The 21,729-nt window shown below is 41.9% G+C and overlaps 1 protein-coding gene across 1 annotated transcript; it reads right to left on the bottom strand.

The window, feature by feature from the left end:
* Positions 1 to 3,193: 3,193 nt before the first annotated feature.
* AMD1 (adenosylmethionine decarboxylase 1) lies at positions 3,194 to 21,296 on the bottom strand. The gene is made up of 9 exons (XM_075145669.1): positions 20,767 to 21,296; positions 9,943 to 10,029; positions 8,294 to 8,420; positions 7,686 to 7,788; positions 7,469 to 7,511; positions 7,226 to 7,370; positions 6,126 to 6,218; positions 5,892 to 6,047; positions 3,194 to 5,350 (listed from the first exon to the last, which is right to left on the bottom strand). Exons 1-9 carry the CDS (start codon positions 20,895 to 20,897, stop codon positions 5,210 to 5,212), a joined length of 1,026 nt encoding a protein of 341 aa, XP_075001770.1. The 5' UTR covers positions 20,898 to 21,296; the 3' UTR covers positions 3,194 to 5,209.
* Between the last annotated feature and the right edge of the window lie 433 nt (positions 21,297 to 21,729).

The following is a 21,729-nucleotide window of genomic DNA, read 5'->3' as shown; positions in this document are numbered from 1 at the left end:
CTACATATTATGCTTGTATACGTATATATAAAATTTATAGCAGTTGCCAAAGGCAGAACTAAGTATGTTACAGAGAATGTAAAATTTGTATCAAGGTATGGCTCTCAGGCCGCTGCAGAAGCAAGACCTTCTAGGGCCTGCTTCATTTTTTTTTTTTAATTAAATATAACAGCAGCTCTGGTATTGTAAGTACAGTGTATAACAAGAAATAGAAGAGAATTGAACAGTTAACTTGAAATTTGGCTAAACCTCGTTTCCAGCAGTGCTTCCTTGTGGGCATGAAATATACTAACAGCAAACATTATACGCAATTTTTACCCTAATCCAACCTCTCCCAAACAGCAGAGGCCTGCCTGAACTGTAAGTAACATGCAGGATACCCCACGGACTACACCCAGCAATTCCACGGTATGAAATGAAGCAGGATGAAAAAGTGCAAGTGTAACTTAACCTGAAGTTAAACGTATAATTGAAAGTCAAATGGAACAAACTGTCAGGAAATGCCTGTCTTGGTAGTTTTCTAATGACAGCGTTCTCTTCCACGTGCTTGTCTGTAGGTACATTCACAGTGTGGCTGTGCAAGCATTTCAAATTGGCATATTTTTAATCGAGAGTATTTAAGAACATGCAGGTGATTCTCTGCATTCCTTTACATGTGAATCCTCTTTGCTTAGCTCCATCTAGCTGAGTCAGAGCACTTCCTCAGTTGTTCATTAACTTTTCTACTAAATTGTCATTACTGCAGTCACATGGGAGCTTAACAGGTCAGCACTGAACGATCCTTTTCTTTGTAGGCTTCGGCCACAGGCTCTGCTTTAACACTTCAGCAGGCTTCAGACTATACATAATGTGTTTGGAAGCAATTTTTTCCACCTTTAATGTAGTTTTGGCTGTACAGCTTGGGAAAACTCCACACTTCTGGAGCACATCCTCAGCATTGTTTCCAAGCCTTGTGCCTTTAGGTATTGGTGGCATTGCTTTTAGGACTATCACTGGGGAAACCCGAGTTTACACCCCAGTTGGGAAGCTTCAACATTTCTCTAGCAACACGTAATCCTGCACCACCAAAGCAGCAGCCAGGAAGACAGCCAGTACCTGTTCTTCCTAGAGTTATTCTGCACGTAGATCTGAGTACTAGAGCAGGTTCAGCTCTTTGGCATCAACATATTGCAGCAGAGGCCTGGGACTGAAACGCGGTGGCTTTTAATGCCTATTCCAATGGCTTGACACTAGCATGGGTGCCAGCAGCTCTATTTCCACCCTGTGTTGAAATTATGTTGGGTCCCAGACACACAGAACTGCCTTGTGCTCTTGCCTGGGACTAGTCATGCTGCCTGCAGCCTGCCCATCCCCCTCCACCCCCACACGGTCCAAGACGAGACCCTCCAGCTTTGCAACAAGCAGTATCATCTTCATTCCTCCGACTTTCAATTGCTTCTATTAGCTTTGAAGCGCATCTCCTTTTCTTGGGACACTGTGACCCCAGCACTCATTACTCCAGACTGAGCTCAAATGCAGAAAGTCCACAAGAAATGGAAGGACGGAGAGGCTACCAAGGGAAAATACAAAGCATTTCTTAGGCACATAGAGATAAAACTGAACTTGGCCATTTCAGTTTTAAAACTGCTGAATCAAGCAGGTGACCTAGCACCAGAAAAAAACTGATATACTCAGTGCCCTCTCCTGAACCTCAGTCTTCACCAAGACCATCTCCTCTCAAAGCACACAGGTCTTTGTTCATAGTAGTAAAGTTTGTGGAATGAGATGTGCTCCCTATACTACAGGTGGCATCAAGTTAGAGACTATTAAAGCTGGACCTCACAACCCCACAAGACTGGAGAGGATTCACCTGACAGCAGGAGAGCTACAGAAAGCCCTTCCTCCTCCTTTACAGTGGCTATTCCATTGATTTATTCACAGAAATTAAGCAGACATGTGGACGTGCAGCCAGTTCCATTTCCTCCATTGGTTTATGAGAAATACAAACATCTTACACAGCTCATGACTACAGCAAGCTTTGCATTTGTGTTACTATACGAGATAGAATTATGTAGATATATTCTCATGTCAGTTACCAGCACCATTTACAAGAGAGGTCTAGTGTAAAGGAGTATTTGAAGAACACTCTTGAGGTGAAAAATGTGATGAGACAAGTAATTTTACAGGAAACCTGCAAACTTCAGGCAAAGTGAGTTAAAATAGAAAAACATTAAAGATGAATCTTCAGTTTTGTGGAGGTCAGTCTAGAAAACAGTTTTTCAGAGGTAGGTTACTGCTAACTTGTCATAGCTCAGACTGTTAGACAGGGTGGCTTGATGCTGTAAGCTGGAATTTCTTCCTTTTGTAGATTTAATCGGGCATTTTCAAGAGTGTTAAGTCCTTGAAATAACTAGAAGTTACCATTTAATATCAAAAGCACAATTAGAGAAGTCTAGCATCATAGAATAGGTGCTGGGCAACTAATGAAACCTGTATTCAGACATGAATGATTTAATGGTATTAGGCCTTCAACAAGTTTTCCCTACTTAGGTGACTTTGGGGGATACCAGCATTGTTAGAGCTTTGCAGGTCTGGTTAAAATGCAGCTGCTATTTCTGTAGGACTGTTCACATGGAATGGAGGAAGTTTCAGTTATGATGGTTGCATCTGCTTAGCACTGACATTCCTAGCCATTAGCTTCTGGTCTAGTTTACTATCCAGATTAGGTACATGCCTACTTTATCCTAAGAGACAGAATTCATCCTGAATTCTCGAAGTCAGTCTAAGCTTAAGTACCATAAATGTATGCCAGAGTTTGTGTGCTGGTTTTGACTGGGATGCACAGCCAAACAACAGTTTGTTACTTAAGACCTGCAGAAGCAGCTGTCATCTTAATTCAGAGGAATATTTTAAATATTTAATGCTGAAGAAAAAATACAGGTTAGATGAAGACAGCAGATCTCAAATCTTTGTGTGTTCATTTAGACAAACATTTTTAACCTCAAGAACAGCATAACATTTTCATCTGGCTTCCTTTGACATGCTGTCTCATTTTAAACTACCAACATGTTAACAGTTGAGATGCATCACCTACAAGGGCAAAGTAAATTTAAAGTAACTTAGGACAAGAAACACGTAAGTCTATTTCAGAATTAAACCATTTGATACCAAAAAGCATGAAGTGTGAAGGTAAAATCACTGGATCATCACTACAAACAATTTAAGCGAACTTTTATTGAAGCATTAAGTTGTGGTACAGATATTTTTAAATGATCAAAGTCTAACACCACAGAAATTATAAACACCATACTCCCCCCCCATCCTGATCACCCTAGATAGTTCAATAATCCATTCAACAGCTTTCATTTTTATAGCCGAGGCTTATGCTTCTATTTGTAAAATGTGTATTTCAGTATTACTTGGAAAGGGATCTTCAGTCTACCTAAAGGACCTCAAGCCAACAAATGTCAGGTCAGTTGGGACAATGTTTAAGAAAAAAAAGAAACACTGAAATATTGGTCCTCAATATTAACACCAAAAAGCATTAGTGCCATTTACAGCATGTAATTGATAACATTGGTAAAGAACATCAACAATATGCTTAAAATAAAAAATTCATAATGTTCCAACCACTTGATTTCTAACCAAGCAGGCTTTAGTTTAGAAGCACTGAAAAAGTGCTTCATTTATAAATACGGAAGGAACAAAAAACCATTGCGTCAAACCAGAAAGAGTCAAAACATTGCAAGGACAAGAGGGGGAAAAAAAAAAATCTCAATTTTGTAGTTAACATGCTGGTCTCGCAGCTGTTAAAATCCCAGTATTTGCAAACATAGCTGAAAGTGTGCCAGCTCTTTAAAGCCTGCATTTTAGTCAATACCCATTAAAGTGACTTTGAATTACACACTTATTCATGTTCTATGAATAGCATTCTACTTCACTTCTGTCCAGGTGTCCCAGACAGTTCTTGTTCTATGCCTTCACTTAATGCCCTCAAGTCACAGCAAGAGGAACCACCTTAGTAATTAGGAGGAAAAAACAGATGAAGTCACAACACTCAAATACAACATAAGTCACATGCACAACAATGTCACAGGACTGTCACAAGATAGAGGCATTAGCTTTGCTTGGAACAACAAAATGAAGTGACACTGGACCAGTTTAGAAGCACTCTTTACAGTTAGAAGTGGTAGGTCACAGGTTTTACTGAGAACAATCCAAACCAATCCACACACCCAGCCTGGCAAATTCCACTCCTTCACTAGATCTACCTGCCAGTGCTCAAGAGCACCAGCTTCTTAGTCTGACATAATTGGTGATTAGGAAAGAAAATGTCTGGTGCCAATATGAACTCGCACTTTGCAAAGCTGTCACACAACTATGCCAAAGGACTTGCATCCTGACTCAGCTCTTCCCCTATCAAGTCTTCGACCTTCTTCAAATTCTGCCATTGTGTAGCAGTGCGACAGCTTGGGGATGTGGACAGATAAATGAGCATTAAGGTAAGATGAAATTTAACTTGCATTAGCACCGATACCCAAGTTTCTAAAGGTGAAAGACCAATGCATTAGCCCAGTGCTACGGTATAGCTGAGCAAATTCCTATAGGCTTGAGTAGAGCATGAAAAGTCAGTCTGATTTAAAAATAAATCAACCACCACCTGTAGTGGCAAAACAATTTGTAACTGTTTTAAGAACTTTCTCCAAACAGGAAATTGTTAATTAGCAATTAGTTTCCTTAGAAATCATAAAAGTTTGTCAAAAACTGTTTTAGACTGAAATCACAACATAGATGAAAAAACAGTGACAATTTAACAGAGAACTGTCCCCAGTGAGTAGGTTGAGGCTAAAGTCTAATGAGGACGAAAGCCTTGTCTGTGGGGAATTTTTGGTGATACCTGGAGAAAAACTATACTGTGTGTAATTCTACCTGAATCATTTTTACAAGTGTTGTAAAGTTTTATACAGTAAGATTTTTCTACATGCACTTCAATTTCACAGCAAGAGTGGCATAGAGTACCTAAACACAGAAGAGAGCATTCATGCAAGATATCTAACTCCTTGATATAATAATGCATACAATTCAAAATGGTTATACTATGATTACACCTAGGGCTTTCCACAACTACAAGGTGGTGGGAGTGGAAAGCATGGCCCCCTGAATCATTAACTAGAAAGCAACCACCACCTTCTATATGGGATTTCTTTTTGCGCTTTTTCTTCATTCTTAATCAACTGTGCTGTTGCTGGCGATTCTTTGTGAAACTGGTAAAAACAAAATTATAATCACTGAATTGAGCAATCTGGTGATCAAGACGTTTAAACCCTTCGATCTTCTGGGCAGAAGAAAACACTGTACGACATTTAGAGCTCTAGAAAACAGAAAAGTGAAATTTACTTTTTTAAACTTAGCATTTAAAGATGGACTAGCACAATATGCATTTTGTGTGGTTCTTGTGATACTGTTACCAACAGGCTTCAAACCCTGCCTGACAGCGCTGCAGGAAGTTTCAATCCCAAGCAGCAATTCTGCTACCTATGTATGGTACTGCTTTTTTGTATGAATCATTAGCTGGCAGCATCACCATTAACAGCAGTGCTTCTACAACTGACAGCTGCAGCCAAATCCAGAAAAATGCCAAAGCAAGAAATTATGCCTCTACAGAACTGCACAGGAAGTCATTAGAATACTGAAATTGGGCTGCCTTATCTTACTATTTCTTAAGTTTTCCAGAGATCAGATTTAGCGCATGCCAAAGCAATACTGAAGAGTATTTTTACTTTCCAAAGAAACTACCATCCAAATAGAGGCAAACTGGAAGCTACTAATGCCCCAGTAAAAAATCTCTAGTCTTGCTTTGTTCGCATCTATATGCATTTCAGGAGCTGACAAACTAATGCAAGAAAACTCACCTGATTAACAAAGAGGGTTGTCACAAATTTTCCTGGCTTGAAAACCTCTACAACTTTTCTAATCAGGTCATCATAAGAGGTCTGACTTATGTTTGTTTCAAAACTAACGTAAGAGAACTCTGGTTCTGGAGTGATGTGAATAGTCCAGTAAGTTCCCTGAAAAAAAAAATTGTTATTACCGCCAAATAATTACTATTTATTTTAACATTAATTATCAATAAGTGTAAAACTTACATCCGATTTCATCCCATTCATTGAATACCCACAAGGATTGAACATTGTAGCATCAATAACAGAACCTGGTATCAGGTCACGAATTCCACTCATCTGAAATAGAAGTTAAAATTACACCACTCAGTTTATCATGCATCCTTATACTTGTTTAGATTTAACTCAAAGGCAGAATGAACACCAATTTAGGGGACAGGACACCAGAACACTCCCAGTAACAAGTCAGTTTGATAATTTGCACCACTGTAGATGAACTTGCTTTGCATCCTGTCACTTATCAAGTAAGTGATTGAGTGCCAAGTTGCATGCAAGTTATCAGATACTTCGCCTCTTACAGAACTGAGCTGCATACCTCCAAGACAAGGGAACAGCTTAGAAATCTAAAACTGAGCTCCTGTTCAACCAGTATCCACAAAGTGAAGGCTGTTTACATTTATGCCGGAGAGAGAACATACTTCTTTATACTCTAGAATGAAGTGCAATCCCAAGCACTTTCATTTCCCACACAGTACTTGAGCTACAGCCAAATCTCAATAGCAAATACAGTACAAGAATCAAAGCCTAAGATGGAAAACCAGATGAAGTCAATGTACTTGTCAGAGACACTTGTTCATGTCACAGGACTTTCCCATTTGGAAAAAGGAGGCAAAACCATCAAGTTATGCTCAGACCTTAAATCCACCTTCTCCTCCCCAAAAATATCCAAATGGCTCCATGATTTAACCTTGATTTTGATACCTAGATTCCCTTGGCATTCATTAGCTTCAGTCTAAGTCTTACTCCTCATAATCTCCATCCTTCAGTGGAAGTTACTAGATTGTTTTTATTCCTGTTCCTCTATTTTTCAGAGGATAAGCTTCCAATCACCCAAAGCACTGCAAATTGCTCCTTTCAATACATTAAAGCAGGGGCATTGAAAATGTGAAGTTATATTCCCAAAAACATTCTAGAGCTAAATCCATTTTACGCCCAAAACATTAACCTGACATTTTCTATGAGATCTTTCCTACCAAAAAATAAGCCTTGTATTAAATTGTAAGCGAAGCATTTCATTGCCCAATTTCCACCATTCCCAAAAACGCTTCGTTTTCAAGCAAACATACACGAGTGACATCATTTGCAGTAACACCATCTTTCATGTAGAACTGGTCCATAACTACTGGGTCAAGCTCACTCATCAGAATTTCCAGTGTCTGATCAGGCTGATTGGATATCCGACTCTCTGGGAAATCCAGGGTGTACAGGTACCTATATAAAATACAAAATCACTTATGTAATAAATATTAGCAGCACCACGTTAGGTTTTACTGTAAGCCCCAAAGATTTCAAAGTCATCTTGTACATACCAGCAATCAGAATTCATACGCCCCATGCAGTAAGCTGCTCCATCTGACAAGACAAAAAGTCTCCAGTTAATGTACCACAGCCAATCCTTTATGTAAAGGATTAGCTTCATTTCATATTTAAAGACAGTATAAGTCTTTCACAGAACACCATCACTTCTCACTTCACATCAGCACTTCACACAAGCTGTGCAACTTTGCTGAAGTTTCATGAACTTACTTGGGAAAATTTCGTTAAGAAACTCTACTTCTTCCTGGAAATTCCTATGTGGGTACTCCTGGTGGGAAGGCTTCATGAAATTCTTACGTGAATAAAAGAAGCTCTGAAAAAAATAAAGGCGCATCTTAGATATTGAATATATCAATCCACCTTGAATCTAAAAATCTAGAAAAATGCAAGCATTTAGTATAAGCTTTCACAGGACCTAAGTTTTCGTTGTCAAAACACTACTACCTGTATTTTCATTTCAGAGGCATATGGTTTTTCCTAGCTTAATTGGTAAACTACAGGAGACAGCTTACTTCCAAATTTGTTTTCCACAAGAAAACATCAGTGACTTCAGCACTGACAACATGCACATTAGTCCTTCACCCTTAAGTAACCTTAACTGAGCACAATAGCATTTTTAAGTTAGCATCCTTTAAGAGGCAAACAGACAGCTAAATCCTATAGCAGAGCAAACAATCTTATATTACAATCTTCCCATTATGGTAACCATACATAAATGGCAAAGGAAGTTTCAGAATATTTAATAAAATTAGTGAATTTGAAATATTAGTAAAGAGCTTTCTCTACGTTCTAAAGACGACGCATTTTTGGCACCTTACCTGAATTGAGTCAAACCCACTGTACTCCCTAGCAAGCTCCAACAGGGGAACCAGTGCTTGCAGTAAGAGGGTGGTACCACACGTCTTCAAAATGAAACGTCTCTTGGAGACAAACATGCTACTCTCACTGTAAAAACATTAAGTGTTAGAAATGTATTAAATGCTCTATATAAAACAATCCAGGAGAGAATGTTTAGATCTTGGTTCTTATCCCAACCAAATGCATTACTGTAAGTGAACATTCAGCATATGGTACATAAACATGCTCGGCAAACGGATCAAACCAATAGATTTTAAGCTAACATTTGAGAGTTGTTATGATTTCCTGGAAAAATACCTGCTGCAAGCATGATATTACACAGCTACCACACTACAGGAAAAGAGGTACTACATGCATTACATATCCTCAATCTATTCGAGAAATACAAACATGCTGTGAAGTGGGTACACAACACAGACATGCAATTTAATTTCTTAACCCAGACAGAACAGGGTAAAACTTGACTTCTGACTTTCTCAGCTGAAATAAAGCCTATGAGAAAGTTAACTCAAAAAAGGCAAAAGCCTTAACAGAATTTCATAAATTGTCTGGCTGCATCTTCTAGGAAAGCTGACTACTGGAAAGTGGTAAATCAGCACCTGTCGACAGGAACAGGAAGTCTCATAATAAGAGTATAGGCACAGCTATATGATATGCCTTATGCAGAAGATAGAGAAATTAACTATACATAAACTGTAAGTCAGCCACTTTACTATCCACTGAACTGGAGATTAGCATTGATACTACATCCAGAACACTTACACATGTATAACAAGTATCTTCTCACCAAATAACTGAACAATGGGAATAAGTCTAGCTTAAATAACTAACTCAGTTTGGAATGCTGTTTAAGAATTTGAAGTTAAGGTTATACTTCATCCAGGATACAGTTGCAACTAGTTACATTCTTTACAGAATTTTGTTTTAAATCTATGAAGCTTGCGGAAACAAGACTTCAGCACAGTTTCTTTGACTAGCTTGCTCTTAGCCCAACCTTGCCCTCAAGGCAGTCTTTCAGAGTACAAAAACTTCTTTTTTTTTTAATCTGAAGTAAAACAGAGAACGTCAATGTGTAAAGTTCATGCAGAAAAAGCATGAAAGTATTTTGCAAGATGAAAAACACATGGCAAAAGTAGTATCCTTACAACTAACCGCTGCACAACACAAAAATTCCAAGATTTCATTTTTACAGATGTCCTTAGCTCAGCTGCAAGAGTTGTTCCACTTGATTGCATTATCTGGAGTTAAAGCTGATCTACTGATACAGTTTTTGCTGATCTAAAAGTGACACTTAGATGCACTATTCTGCTGAAGTAATCCTAAACCTCTTAACTAGGGACACTTATTTATCCCGGGACAAAATTCAATGATCAGGTGCAGAAACACTACAGCCCTGTTTTTAATCCTTTTAGTTACAGAAAAAAGCAAACACTGATAGCTATGAAGACATTTCTGCTATGAACAGAAGCGTGACAGTATTACGATTAGCAAGTTGTAGTCATGAACAGCAGGATCTTAACCCAAGATTGGATTCTCAGCCAAGCGGATCCCATATGACAGCTTTAACTTTTTTACCTCTTGGAGGTAAAAGAATAAGCTAGTGCCTTACCTGAGTACATAAGCTTCCTGCTTGTCAGTTTTTGTCACACTTATGATCAAACAATGCACATTCTCCAGAAGCTTGTCCCACTCAATCCTGTGGAGAAATTATAGAAGAGCACAAACAACAGGTTAAACAAACTGAAGCTTTCTGGAACACTGGGTGAACACAAGACTATAGCTCTTGTCTTCAGTTACTGGGTCTGAGAGCACAAAAGGCAAGGACTTTTTATATAGGAACTGTCTATCACAAACCAGTAATATCCATTAATATTCTGAGCTCTCAATGAATGGCTAAGTATTCCTCAGGATCCGTTAGTGTAATCTACTGCATGAGGACAATTGTCAAACAGCAACCCCAAGCTTCTAACTAGGCAAGTCAGGATAACCTGCATCCCACGTGTACTAAGATAAAATTCTTTGTTACAACTTAAGGTACACTTTAGGTTGAATCTTCATGTACTTCTATTACAGTAGTCATTGGCAACTACTAGAGTTATAAACCAGCAAGTTAACATTAACATGTTTTATTTGTTCAGCTTAGAGTCAAGTTCATAATTTAATTGAAAATCAGCCTTAAAAACTAATACATCTCAATGACCTGAATTCCTTTTTGATCAATCAGGATCATAGAATTCCTTTACCTCTAGAAGATATAGAAGACTTACAGCAAATAGTAGAAGTTTAATATTTCAATTCTTTACTGTCATTACTCATTTGACAAGGAATTGTATTAAGAAACTGAAAAAAATGAAAGGGCTCAAATTAACCCCAAAGACTTCTAAGTACTCATGAGAAGTGACAGAGCTGCAAAAAACTACTTTAGTTGTCACTTTAGTCTTATGTCTACACCAGATTAGTAGAATCCAATAGAGTCAAATCTGCTATAAAGCAGACAGGAACAGATACAGCTTCCTGAAGTTGCAAAATTACAAGACTGCCAGCTGCCCTACTTCTCCCATCCCTCCCTTCCCACAGCATATTCCACCTGCAGGTTTGTGCTGCCTCTTTTGATCAGACCTGTCACAAACCCAGCATAAAACTAAGCTGCCCTTCAGAAGAGCTGGAACAACTACAGGACCCTTCGCAGCTGGGAGCACATAATTGCTATTTTTTCATCACCAAGCAAGCTATTAGATTGTCTCAGGTGCCCATGTAACTGTCAGCCTAATCCTTCCTCAGGAATCAGACCTCTCTCCCTGTATTGATACTGCAAAAGCTCTATAGTTGTACTTCAGGACAGAGCATTCACTGTTAATTCTATCAGCAGGGATCCTCCAGCAGCCACCAATCTTTCCCCTTAGAAAACTGGTCAGTTTGCGAAGTTGAAGTTCTAGATTCTGCTGTACATATAACTAAAATATATCCAGATGTTCTTTGCTTCTCTAAACACCCCAGCAAATAAATGCCTTAATTTCTCCCTCAGTTGAGAATGCCTCCTGAAACTGAATTCTGTACCTTTACTACTAATACTTGAGGATTTTCCCTTTTAAAGTACAATGCGCTAAACCAGTATATTTATACAGGAGTCAACCAGAACAACATACTTAAATTACAAACTCACTCTATAGCCTCCTTTTAGATCAGACTGAACCAATTAAAAATGAGTTTAAGAGAATCCTATGCATCTTAATTAAGGGCACATCTGAACAAGTTTGAGCTCAGTGATATTACTGGATACTTAAAATCAAAGTGACATTTCCCCTACCACCCCAGCTGGTGAACCCTGATGAAATACTCTTCTGCAACTATAGATATGACAGCACAGACCACCCAAATCTGCATGGCAAATAAAAAACCAGCTTGTTTTTAATGCTCAGGTAAAGTCCCACACATTTATTCAGCTCTACACTTATGTCATTGACTGGCTTTAGCTCTGTTCCTGATACTCAAGTACACATGAAAATGCAAGTGTCTGCTCATCTTTGAAAAACCTGGTAAATGCAAAGAGTGAAATCGTTTATATTGTACTTACTTAAATGCTCCTAGACAAGCAGGGTATTTTGCCGAGAAGAGGACTAAAGGATTTAGTTTTCTCTGGAAGCTACAGCACACCTGCGTAAATTTGCCACCCTTAGTATCCTCCCTTTAACATCCCATTATAATTTTCCTGTGAACTGAACTAGGTAATGTGTTACTTTGGTTTGGTATGGCAGAATTGTTCAAATCATTCCAGCACCACTACTGACGATATTTTATCTGCCATTAAAGAAACACTCAGTGTCTGACATAGCATTTATGAAAGCCGAGGCAGTTCCCTTACACTGCCTGATGCTGAGCTGCAGTAACCCCATTTGTACATTACTACAAATGTGATTTTGTACTTGTCTAAGTATTAATGTGTATGTAACTGTCTCAGGCTTTGCAAGAGCAGACTTCACAAGCTTCTTACTGGTCAGACAGTCAAAACCTTAGCTTTACATAGACAAGTGAGAATTTTCTTTAAGTATCACTGTAGTGCAAGTCAGTGCAGGCATTTCAGAAAAATGGCTCATTTAAGTTTCAATCACATATTAGTAGAGGAAGATGTAACAATTTTGGTGTTCAAGTAGTCCAACAATGAAGGATCAGTACAGCATACTACCAACAACACAATATTGCATGTTAAGTCCAAAGCCTACGATGCAAAGAAAGTCCCTAGTTAGGCTTGTTAGTACTATAGTTGGTATTTAGGTACTATGGCTGAAATCTGTAGTTGCACAAGACTGTGCATATTAAAACTTTGCTCAGTTCTTTGCTATTCCACTACAGAAACCATAGGTAAGCATCTGCTAAATGGTCGTGCATTCAGTCTTTACAGGAATAAAGGGCAAGTTCATCATTTGATCTGATTAGAGTAGCATTAAGGAAGAAAGCCTACAAGTTGACAAACATACAAGACATCAGGCTTGATCTAGAAGCATAGACTAACAAAGGGTTGCAGCACCCAGCATGAGACTTGGCCACATTAGGGAGAAGCTTTGCAGAGATACTGTCCTGTATCTGTATGCATTTTACTTAAGCACAGAAAACTACAGAAAGGCCACTAATATACTGGATTTGATCTCAATATAATCTATTTAAACAAGACGACCTTAGTAGTTGACATTTTACATTGTTTAAAGCAGAGCTAAGGAAGAACTCTGGGACTACTTTGTACCAAGGAGACTGAGTTCACTAGAAGTCTAGCTCTTGCATTTCTTCCTTTTCTTTAATTTGTGTAATTATTTAAGTGCTACTGGTTAGAGACAAACAATGTCCACCCCCACTTAAAGTGGAAACAAAAAATCCACCTTAAAAATAGTATTTCAATGATTATCAGTACATGTATTGCAGCTAATCCCATTTTATTTCATCAAGTAAAATTTCTCAAAGTTAGTAACTTGAAATACTTGAGAACATTACTTCCTATTTCATAACTGAGTGAACTTTTAACTGGGAAGCAAAGCCTCCAACTAAAAAAGGGAAACCAAAGAAACTAATTCGGAATAAAATGCTATCATGGGCTTCCACTCTTCAAAACTCCCATTTCAATGGGAAGTATGTGGATTGCATTACTATTTCCTAATTTATTTCCCATAGCCATATATCAGGACAATTCCAAACACTTTGGAAACTGCTTCCCTATACTCAAGCTAAGCATATTAGAATATGATGCATGACAACCATTGGTAGCTAAGTTCTGTAGCAGACCTGCATTCACTGGAACTCCAAACTGAAAATGCATGAGACCAACTCCTCACTGTTATGTAGGCTTATTACCCACTTCATTTCCAAAGCTGTAAGATCCTGTTCCTGAAATTTCAAATAACTGACACCTACTGAAAGTCAAAATAGTTCCTCCAATAGGCACCATGCATCTTAAATGGCTGCACATGCTCAGAGAATACCAAATGAAAATGAAATACATCTACTCAAGTGTGAAGAACTGTCCATGCTTGAATGGTAGAAAGCTACTTCTTCTATACTTAACTAGCAGAACATTCCAGAAGAAAAAAAAGTTTAGCAATCTACTCCTATACCTGTGTTGCAATGCTTAGTGCCTTATCAGCACAGACTTGTTATCAGAGTGCAAATAACTTCCATTCAAACAGCCACCCAGGTATGTCAGTATGGAAAACCTATCAGAACTGAGAAGTATTTTAATTTATTTTTAGGAAGTATGCTTAAAGCATGTAACGAAATGAATAGTCAACAGTCCCTCTCAACCAAGTTCCAAACCATCATATTTACTCCTTTATTTCATATTTCTGAGAAAAAGAATGAATAAGCTATGAATCAAGTCCTCCTTCCCAGATAAAACCATACTTTTGAATGCAAGTTATTGGCCTATTCTGAGCCTTTACCTCCAGGGGTAAAACAGGTTCTTAACATAGGAGTCAAGCATATCTGGCAGTAGCACAATCCTGCTGTTTCAGGCCAACTGGGAAGGGGATAACAGCAATTTAAACAGATAAAGAACTACATAAAGAACTTGTTCCTATCAGCAATTAACAGCCTCCACAAGTATAACATCCCACCACCCCAGTAACAGTACTTTGCTAATGCAGCCCAGACAGCCCTGGGACGAAAAGCTGTTTTGCAGCAGGGCAGGAATTCTTAGGAAATAAATCCTCTGAAACTCCTAAAGACAGTTTAAGCTGTATAGACACTCTTGCATAGCTTTTCATTAAAACAGAACAGCTGACAAGTCTGTAGTAATCGAAGTAATACGCATTTTAATCTGGTACTTTACTGTAAGACCTTGTTTTAAAATCAAGCATTCAACTGCAGAGCAACTTTTTACTCCCTCACCTGTTACTTACTAAGTATTTTAGGAGCCAACAGATACATCAGCTACCTCATTAGCAGGCTACAGTTAAGTAGGCAAATTCCTACCAATACCATGATCCAGAACAGTCAAACAATGCCTTGTCTAAATTGCCTATGCAGAGGAGCTGTAGCCAACAAGCATGGAAGCTGGCTAAATATCCTGTCAGCAGAGTTGCAACATTAGTTTCAAGCATCCTGAAACAGGTAGAGTACAGACCATCTACACAAAAATCACAAGCTTTTTAAAGCACCTCCTAGCAACTGGTGTATTTTTCTGCAGACAGATGCATGTGAATTATTTCCTATTAGAATTATAACTTAGTTTATAAATTGCTGCTGAAGATAGATTATCTTGAACTATGTTCACACCCTGAGTTTAGACACAAGGCACTGGCAACTCGATAATTTTACTTCAGTATCAGCACCCTCTATATGCTCTGAACATAGATATACAGAAAGACTGTCTGCATCTCCCTTATCTTAAACTTTAGAAATTCTCCAGGGACATGCACTTAATCTTAAAGACAGGCACCTGAATGGAAAATTGCATCCACATCAAAAGTGATTCCAAGCAGTACTCCTCACAAAATACTTCTTACCTAGAAGGTCCTGAGCCAGCTACTAAAGTGAATCATTCCCAAATGACATCAAGATATTTAAGCAATGGCACAAAGATGGCCACAGATAGTGCTTTAAAGGCTGCATATTGCTCCTGTTGCAGGCCTTTTATCATTATTGCAGTTACAGCAGTATACATAGAATGGTGACTCCATCCTTTACATCCAAAGATATTTGATGGGTATTCCTAAGTCTCCCAAGATGTTTAAGAAAGCATGAGCCCCAAGAGGCATATCAGGGCTTCAAAAAGACTTACAGGCAACATTCAGGGCAAGTTTGAGTGTAACCTTCTCCAGAAAGAACATGCTGTAAGGCAGCAAGTATCTAGCACAAGCCTCAAACCTTCCTTTTCTCCTGGCTGAGTAAACAGCCATAAGGAAAGCCCTTTCAGGAATATACCAGTAGCTACGTATTTTAATAAAATGCTCTATGGAGTCTCACTAAAGGGACCAGATCTTTGACAGAAAGTGACTCACCAAATTCCTTAGTAGTTTCCGTAGTAAGGTAGGAAAACATCAAAAAGCCTTCAACATAAGTCTTAAGTTCCCACAAGCAGTATCACAATCAGTAGTAGTAGTGAGTGTAAAAGGGCTTGTTTCCTTTGTGTGAAACTATTATTTAATTACAACTGAGAGAGTTATAGGCAAACTTATTTTACCTGTAATTTTGAACTTGTTTGCTAAAATCTAGTTTATTAATATCAATTTTGATGAGGGGCAGACTGAATTGTTACATGAAGTTCTCCAGATTACCTTCATATCCATGTAAAAAAGCTCAGCAAGTACACAGTGACAGAAGCCCTTACCCTGGCACAATCCTGCCTACCCTGCCTTCTTCCCAGCCTCCACACAGAGTAGCTCTACACTGTTTTGTTCCGAAGCATTGCAGGAGTAAGTAGAACAGTGCTGATGGCCCAGCCTCCTTGTACCTTCACTGTTTGAGAGAGCAGGCAGATAACACTGCCATGGCCCTATGGACTCGGGGAGGGGGTGGAGGTGCAGCGGCACTGCAGCAGTGAGTTGACTCAGGCTATAGGGTGCAGTACAAAGCAAGTATTTACGGGATTCGTATCAGATGCTTGACTTGATGCTTAGAAGTTTTCATGTAGCACAGGATGAGAATCTCATAACAGGGTCACTCCATATTGCTCATTACTGCACTGTTTTTTCTCCAGTTTCTTGTGTGTCCACATAATATAAGCAAATAGGAAGCACATTAAAGGTCCATGAACAAGCTTAATTTCAGAGTATTCTTCAGGGTAGAATGCTTGAGATATGGACTCTTAATACTTGCATCATTAACCTATGGTTTCAAACCTCTGTACATTCAAGATCACGATAAGCCTTGAGATGGGAAATGCACAGTTGCGTATCATCTGAAGGAATAAACAGCTTATTTTACTGTGGAGACAGTGAATGCACTCCTCAGTCACCACAGAATTCCAGGGCTTGCAGCACGTTCATCATGTTTTCAGCAAACCCTCCTTTTTTTATACATAGTTTAAGGCTATTTTTAAAAAACATGCTTTACAAAGCATAGTGAGAACAAGCACTAAAGTTAAAGCAAATTATTTTGAGACCACAAAAATGTTAACTTCATTCCACTTTTGAATATGAGTAGAGTAGGCATCTTCACATGCTTGCCACTATTTCAACCACAAGACATTTTCACAGAACTGATTAGCAAATGAACAAAACCCCCCAAATCTTAACAGCAAAGTAAAGCCCATGTTCAATACTTTAAGTTTTTAGTTGGGACCTTTACTGAATGTATTAAAACAGTAAGTACAGATCTTTTCTGAAATACTTTACACCTATCCAAACTCTTCTCTAGAAAGCAGGCTTGCCCATAGGAGCAAAAAAATGAAAAATTTCTTAATTGCATCAGTTCTTGAACTTTTTTCCTTTTTTTTTGCTGGCGATATCCAGCAAAGACTTTAAAATATCTAATCCCTAGCAAGCACAGACAACATGGAAATTTTTTAGCTTTGAACACCAGCTTAGTCATTCAGTACATGAATGGCTCACATTTCACTACTAAGCAGGTATTACAATACAAAAGGCAAGCTCAACTGGTTTGCAACTTGATTCTAATTTAGCTATTGTTCTACAGTTTCAGCTTTGATTTCAAGTTCTGTTCAACATAAACTAGCTTATTCAATTGCCTTTATAGAATTAGCATAGTGGGATATATTGTATTCAGAATTTTTTCATTTGCATCTATCAACTGTAGTAAATAATTTAATTCCAACAATTTTCTAAAAGAGAATGTTTATAAAACTTCATTTCATGCTAGCAACACAGTAGCACTGATAATTACTTTGGACACAGGTTAACACAGGTTAACAGCAATTTTCAGACATGTCACAGTTTCCTACAAAAAAGTACACAGCTTCAATTAACATCTTGTATTAAGAGCCAATTAACACAAAGGCCTTCAAAGCTTGCTCACAGCTCTGAAACCGTGTTAAAGACCACATGTTCAACAGTTAACAGTTTGTATCTACTCTATTAAAACTTTACAGCCATATCTAAACTATACAAAGGAACTGTCACAGTACCCACCTTGCAATTACATTAAATGCCATTGAGCAGTTTGAAAAATTAAGTTTGCAATTCTGTAAACATGAGCCTGAGCTGACAAACAGAACACCAGAGAGCATGAATGTGTCAATAAGGAAAGCATTTGCAGAACGGCATCTCTAAATTAGATCCGTATATTCCAACACCAGCACATTAACGCAAAGTCAAATAAGCACTTTTGGAATCTTTCACATTTTAAGTCAAACATGACAGGAATGCTGAAGTGTCTACATATCTCAGATCATCTGCACGTATTTCAGCTAGGATTTGCAATTGTCTTCTGTGATTGCACAGACATTTAACTACAGAAGTTGTTACCTTGTGGTATCTACTACACCACTAAATATCAGAGAGAACTGTAAACCACATCTGATGATTTCCATGTCAAGCACATTATTCAAAAAGGTCTAAATATCTTCACAAGTCAGAAAGTTACATGAGCACACTACCTCATTACACCAACAGGTCAGAGCTAAACATGTACTCTGCAGTGCTTCTGGCATGGCAGAAATGAAGCTTCCACTACCCATGAGCTAGTGGTGTATATATATACATATGCAGACACATGCACACACAACATGGGCTATTTGTTATTTCAGGAAAGGCAGTTATCTGCCCACTGGCAATTCACATTTTTGGATAGCTAACTCTACCAATATACATACACAAGAAATTTGCTGAGAAATACCAAAACAAAGGAAAAGACAAATAGCATATGCTAAGTATGCCTTTGAATGGAGACGTTACCATCATTACCATATTCCAAACATGCAATACATCATCACAAGCTCTCCCTCCAAGCTCCCTTTCTCAAGCTCCCTGACGAAAGACCACTGGATGACAGTGATATACACAGGCAGATCTGGATACGCTGATAACACCGGATCCTCCAGCTACCATCTGAACCTGGAAAGTTGAACAGTTTACCATACTGATAGTAAACTACTGACACAAGCATAAACCTCAGATTTGCCCTGTATTAAGACAAGCCTGCTTTTTTCAACTATGTCAGCTGATTACATCTACATACCAATCTTGTCTTTCCTACAAACCCGTACATTGTTCTGGGTACATAAGCAGATTTTGCTTTGTACTTCAAGCTTGCAGTTCCCGTTTTCTGACACTTCCAGGACACTTGTGCCAGAAGATCATCTTCTGCAGATCTATGGTTGGACCCCTGATTATTGCAAGTCAGAAGTCTAGGTATTCCAGTCTTTTCTGACTGCCGCCCTGCAAAACACTGTACTGGCAAGCTATAGTAAAGACATCTCATGCCGGTCTTGCCTAGCATGGTTTCAAAGATGACCTGTGTGCCAGCAGGTGGCCATCAGCTACTGTGCTAACAAAGGCCGAGCAGGCATACCTCAGCCACAGGAGGGAAGAGCTGCCCCCTCCCAGAGAAGGCCGAGTTTGAAACACGTGTACACAAGAAGCTGTGTGGGCCTCGGGCCTTTCTTCCTCCCTCCCTGGGTGGCAGTGAAAGAAGCGCCAGCACATTCTTCAGATGCCCATTGGGTGACAGGCACGGGCCCACCCCTTCGCGGCGCCCAGCTCTCATTGGCCTCAACTTGTCAATGGGGGGAAAAGAGGCAGCGCGATCTGGGAGCGGAGCCAAGGAACTCACGTGTAAATCGTGGCTCCAGCCACACTTCTGGAAGAGGAGGGGGGGACACCCCCCCCCGCTGATGCCTGCCTCACGCCGGTGCCTACCACGCCACAGGGAGACACGGGAAGGGTTCCCGTGTACCGCCTGCTTCCCTCCGTGAGAGCCGCTGTATGAACCTGTCCGGCTGCACAGTGCCGGAGGTCGCTGCGAAACCGGCCATGTGAGGGAACCATCAATCCTCGTCGCGATAGCAAGAGGCATCTCCCCTTTCCCTTTCCAGCTTCCATGAACTGGGAACGAGATTCCTATCCCCCACTCTCCGCAGCACAGCACAGTCTGTCTCAGCGGGCAAGATTTTCCGAGCCTTCCCATCCCGAAGCCGGCGGGAGCAAGAAGCCCCGCCGTAAGAAGACTTCCACGGCTCTCACTGCGAGTGGGGCCAGCCACTACCAGGCAGCTGCCGGGAGCCGCAACGTGCGCGGGGGCTTGATGCAGAGGAGTGGGCGCCGCTGCCATGCCCCCGGCCGCCAGCAGCACTGCGACACTCCGCCATCCGCCTCCCCCCGCAGGCACTCCTGGCCGGCGCGGCACACGCCCGGCTCTCCTCTCCCCGCCGCCACATGTTGCCAGCAGGGACCGCACGGGGCTGCACGAGGTGGCGGCACGGAATGGCTTCCGCGCCGCGCCGTCCCCGGCACTGCCACCTCCTCCTCCCCCCGCCCCAGCCCCGCCGCCGCCCCGGCCGGGACGAGGGGAGGCTCCCTGCCTCCGGGGGCCGGCGCCGCGGCCTTGAAGGGGGTCTCTGGAGGGCAGCGGAAGGTCACCCCCTGCCCTCCCGCGGCTGCGGCGGCGTTGCGCCGGCAAACGGGAGAGGCCGGGGCTGTCACCGAGGGAGGGGGAAGGAGGCCGACAGCTCGGCGGCCGCGCAGGGGCCGAGCCCGCCGCGCGCGCGCGCGGCCGTTGCTACCAACGGCTCTCCCGAGCCACCCCGGAACCAGCCTCCCGTCAGCGCTGCCGCCAGCCCGCGCACGGCCATTACCCCCCTCAACCCCCGCCCCGCTCCCCTCACACACTCTCGCCCGCCACCTCCCCACCCAGCTCCGCACCGCCGCCACCACACCCGGGCCCCGCGTGCGCCGGCCGTTCACCAGCCCCTCCCGCCCCCCCGGCCGTTAACGGCAGCGCTCCCAACCGCCGTGCCCCCCCCCCCCCCATCCCACCTCGGCCGTTAACGGACCTGGGTATGGTGCGAAGATCGCCGGACCCCTTGCTCTGGTGCGGCTCCTGCTGCGCGGGCTGCTGCCGGGCGAACCACACCTCCAACAGCTTCTCGGTCCCTTCGAAGAAGTGTGCACCGTTCTCCTTCATGGTGAGACAACTCGGCAACCAACAACCACAGAAATTAACGACAACCAAACTACCGCCCCCGGCCGCTACCGTTTGCTGCTGCACGGGCCGCGCTGCCGCCGCCGGGTCCCAGTCCGTCCCGGGCGGGTTTCACCTTCTAGGGGATTTTTTTTTTTAATATTAATTTAAAAAAAAAAAAGAAATAAGAAGGAAGGTTTTTTTTTTTCAACCAGCGAAAACCACCCGGAGTGCGCGGCGGCGGATGCGGCGTGAGCGTGTGTGAGAGGGTTACAGTCCGAGCGGGGGTGCGGGCGGGCAGGCGATGCGGTTCGGTTCCTTGTAGTCCGTGTGTTCCCCTGTTACAGAGAAGAGCGTTGAGCGAGCGCTAGCTAATGTCGCCGGCCATACTGTGTAAGCGAGGGGCTAGCGCGCACGCAGCCGCTTTTATACCTCGCAGGTAACCGCATCACGTAGGATCGCGCTTGCCATTGGGCCGCCGCCGCTCGGGCCCGCCCCTCCCCGCTCTCCATAGGGCGGCGCTGACGCCTGTCGAGGCATATGCCGGTTCCTCTGGCCCCACCCACTGCAGCCCGCCCGCCCGCCCGCAGGGAGCGGGAGCGGGAGCGGGCGGTGGCGGGGCAGGGGCAGGGACAGGGGCAGGGGCAGGGGCAGCGCCCGCGCCCGCGCCCGCCCCCGCGGTGTGGCGGCCGCGCCGTGGTCGGGCCGCGCTGCCCCCGCGGGTGGGGAGGGGAGTGCGGCCTGTGGTCGGCAGTGAGGGATCTGGGGGCTGCGAGGGGGAGCAGGGCTGAACATGGCCGAGAGACGACGGAGAGCAAACCCCGAAACAAGTACG

Source organism: Calonectris borealis, chromosome 3, assembly GCF_964195595.1.
Source record: "Calonectris borealis chromosome 3, bCalBor7.hap1.2, whole genome shotgun sequence".
Classification (NCBI taxonomy): Eukaryota; Metazoa; Chordata; class Aves; order Procellariiformes; family Procellariidae; genus Calonectris; species Calonectris borealis.
Note: the sequence above shows the minus strand (reverse complement) of the source record. Positions and strands in the feature narration are given on the sequence as shown.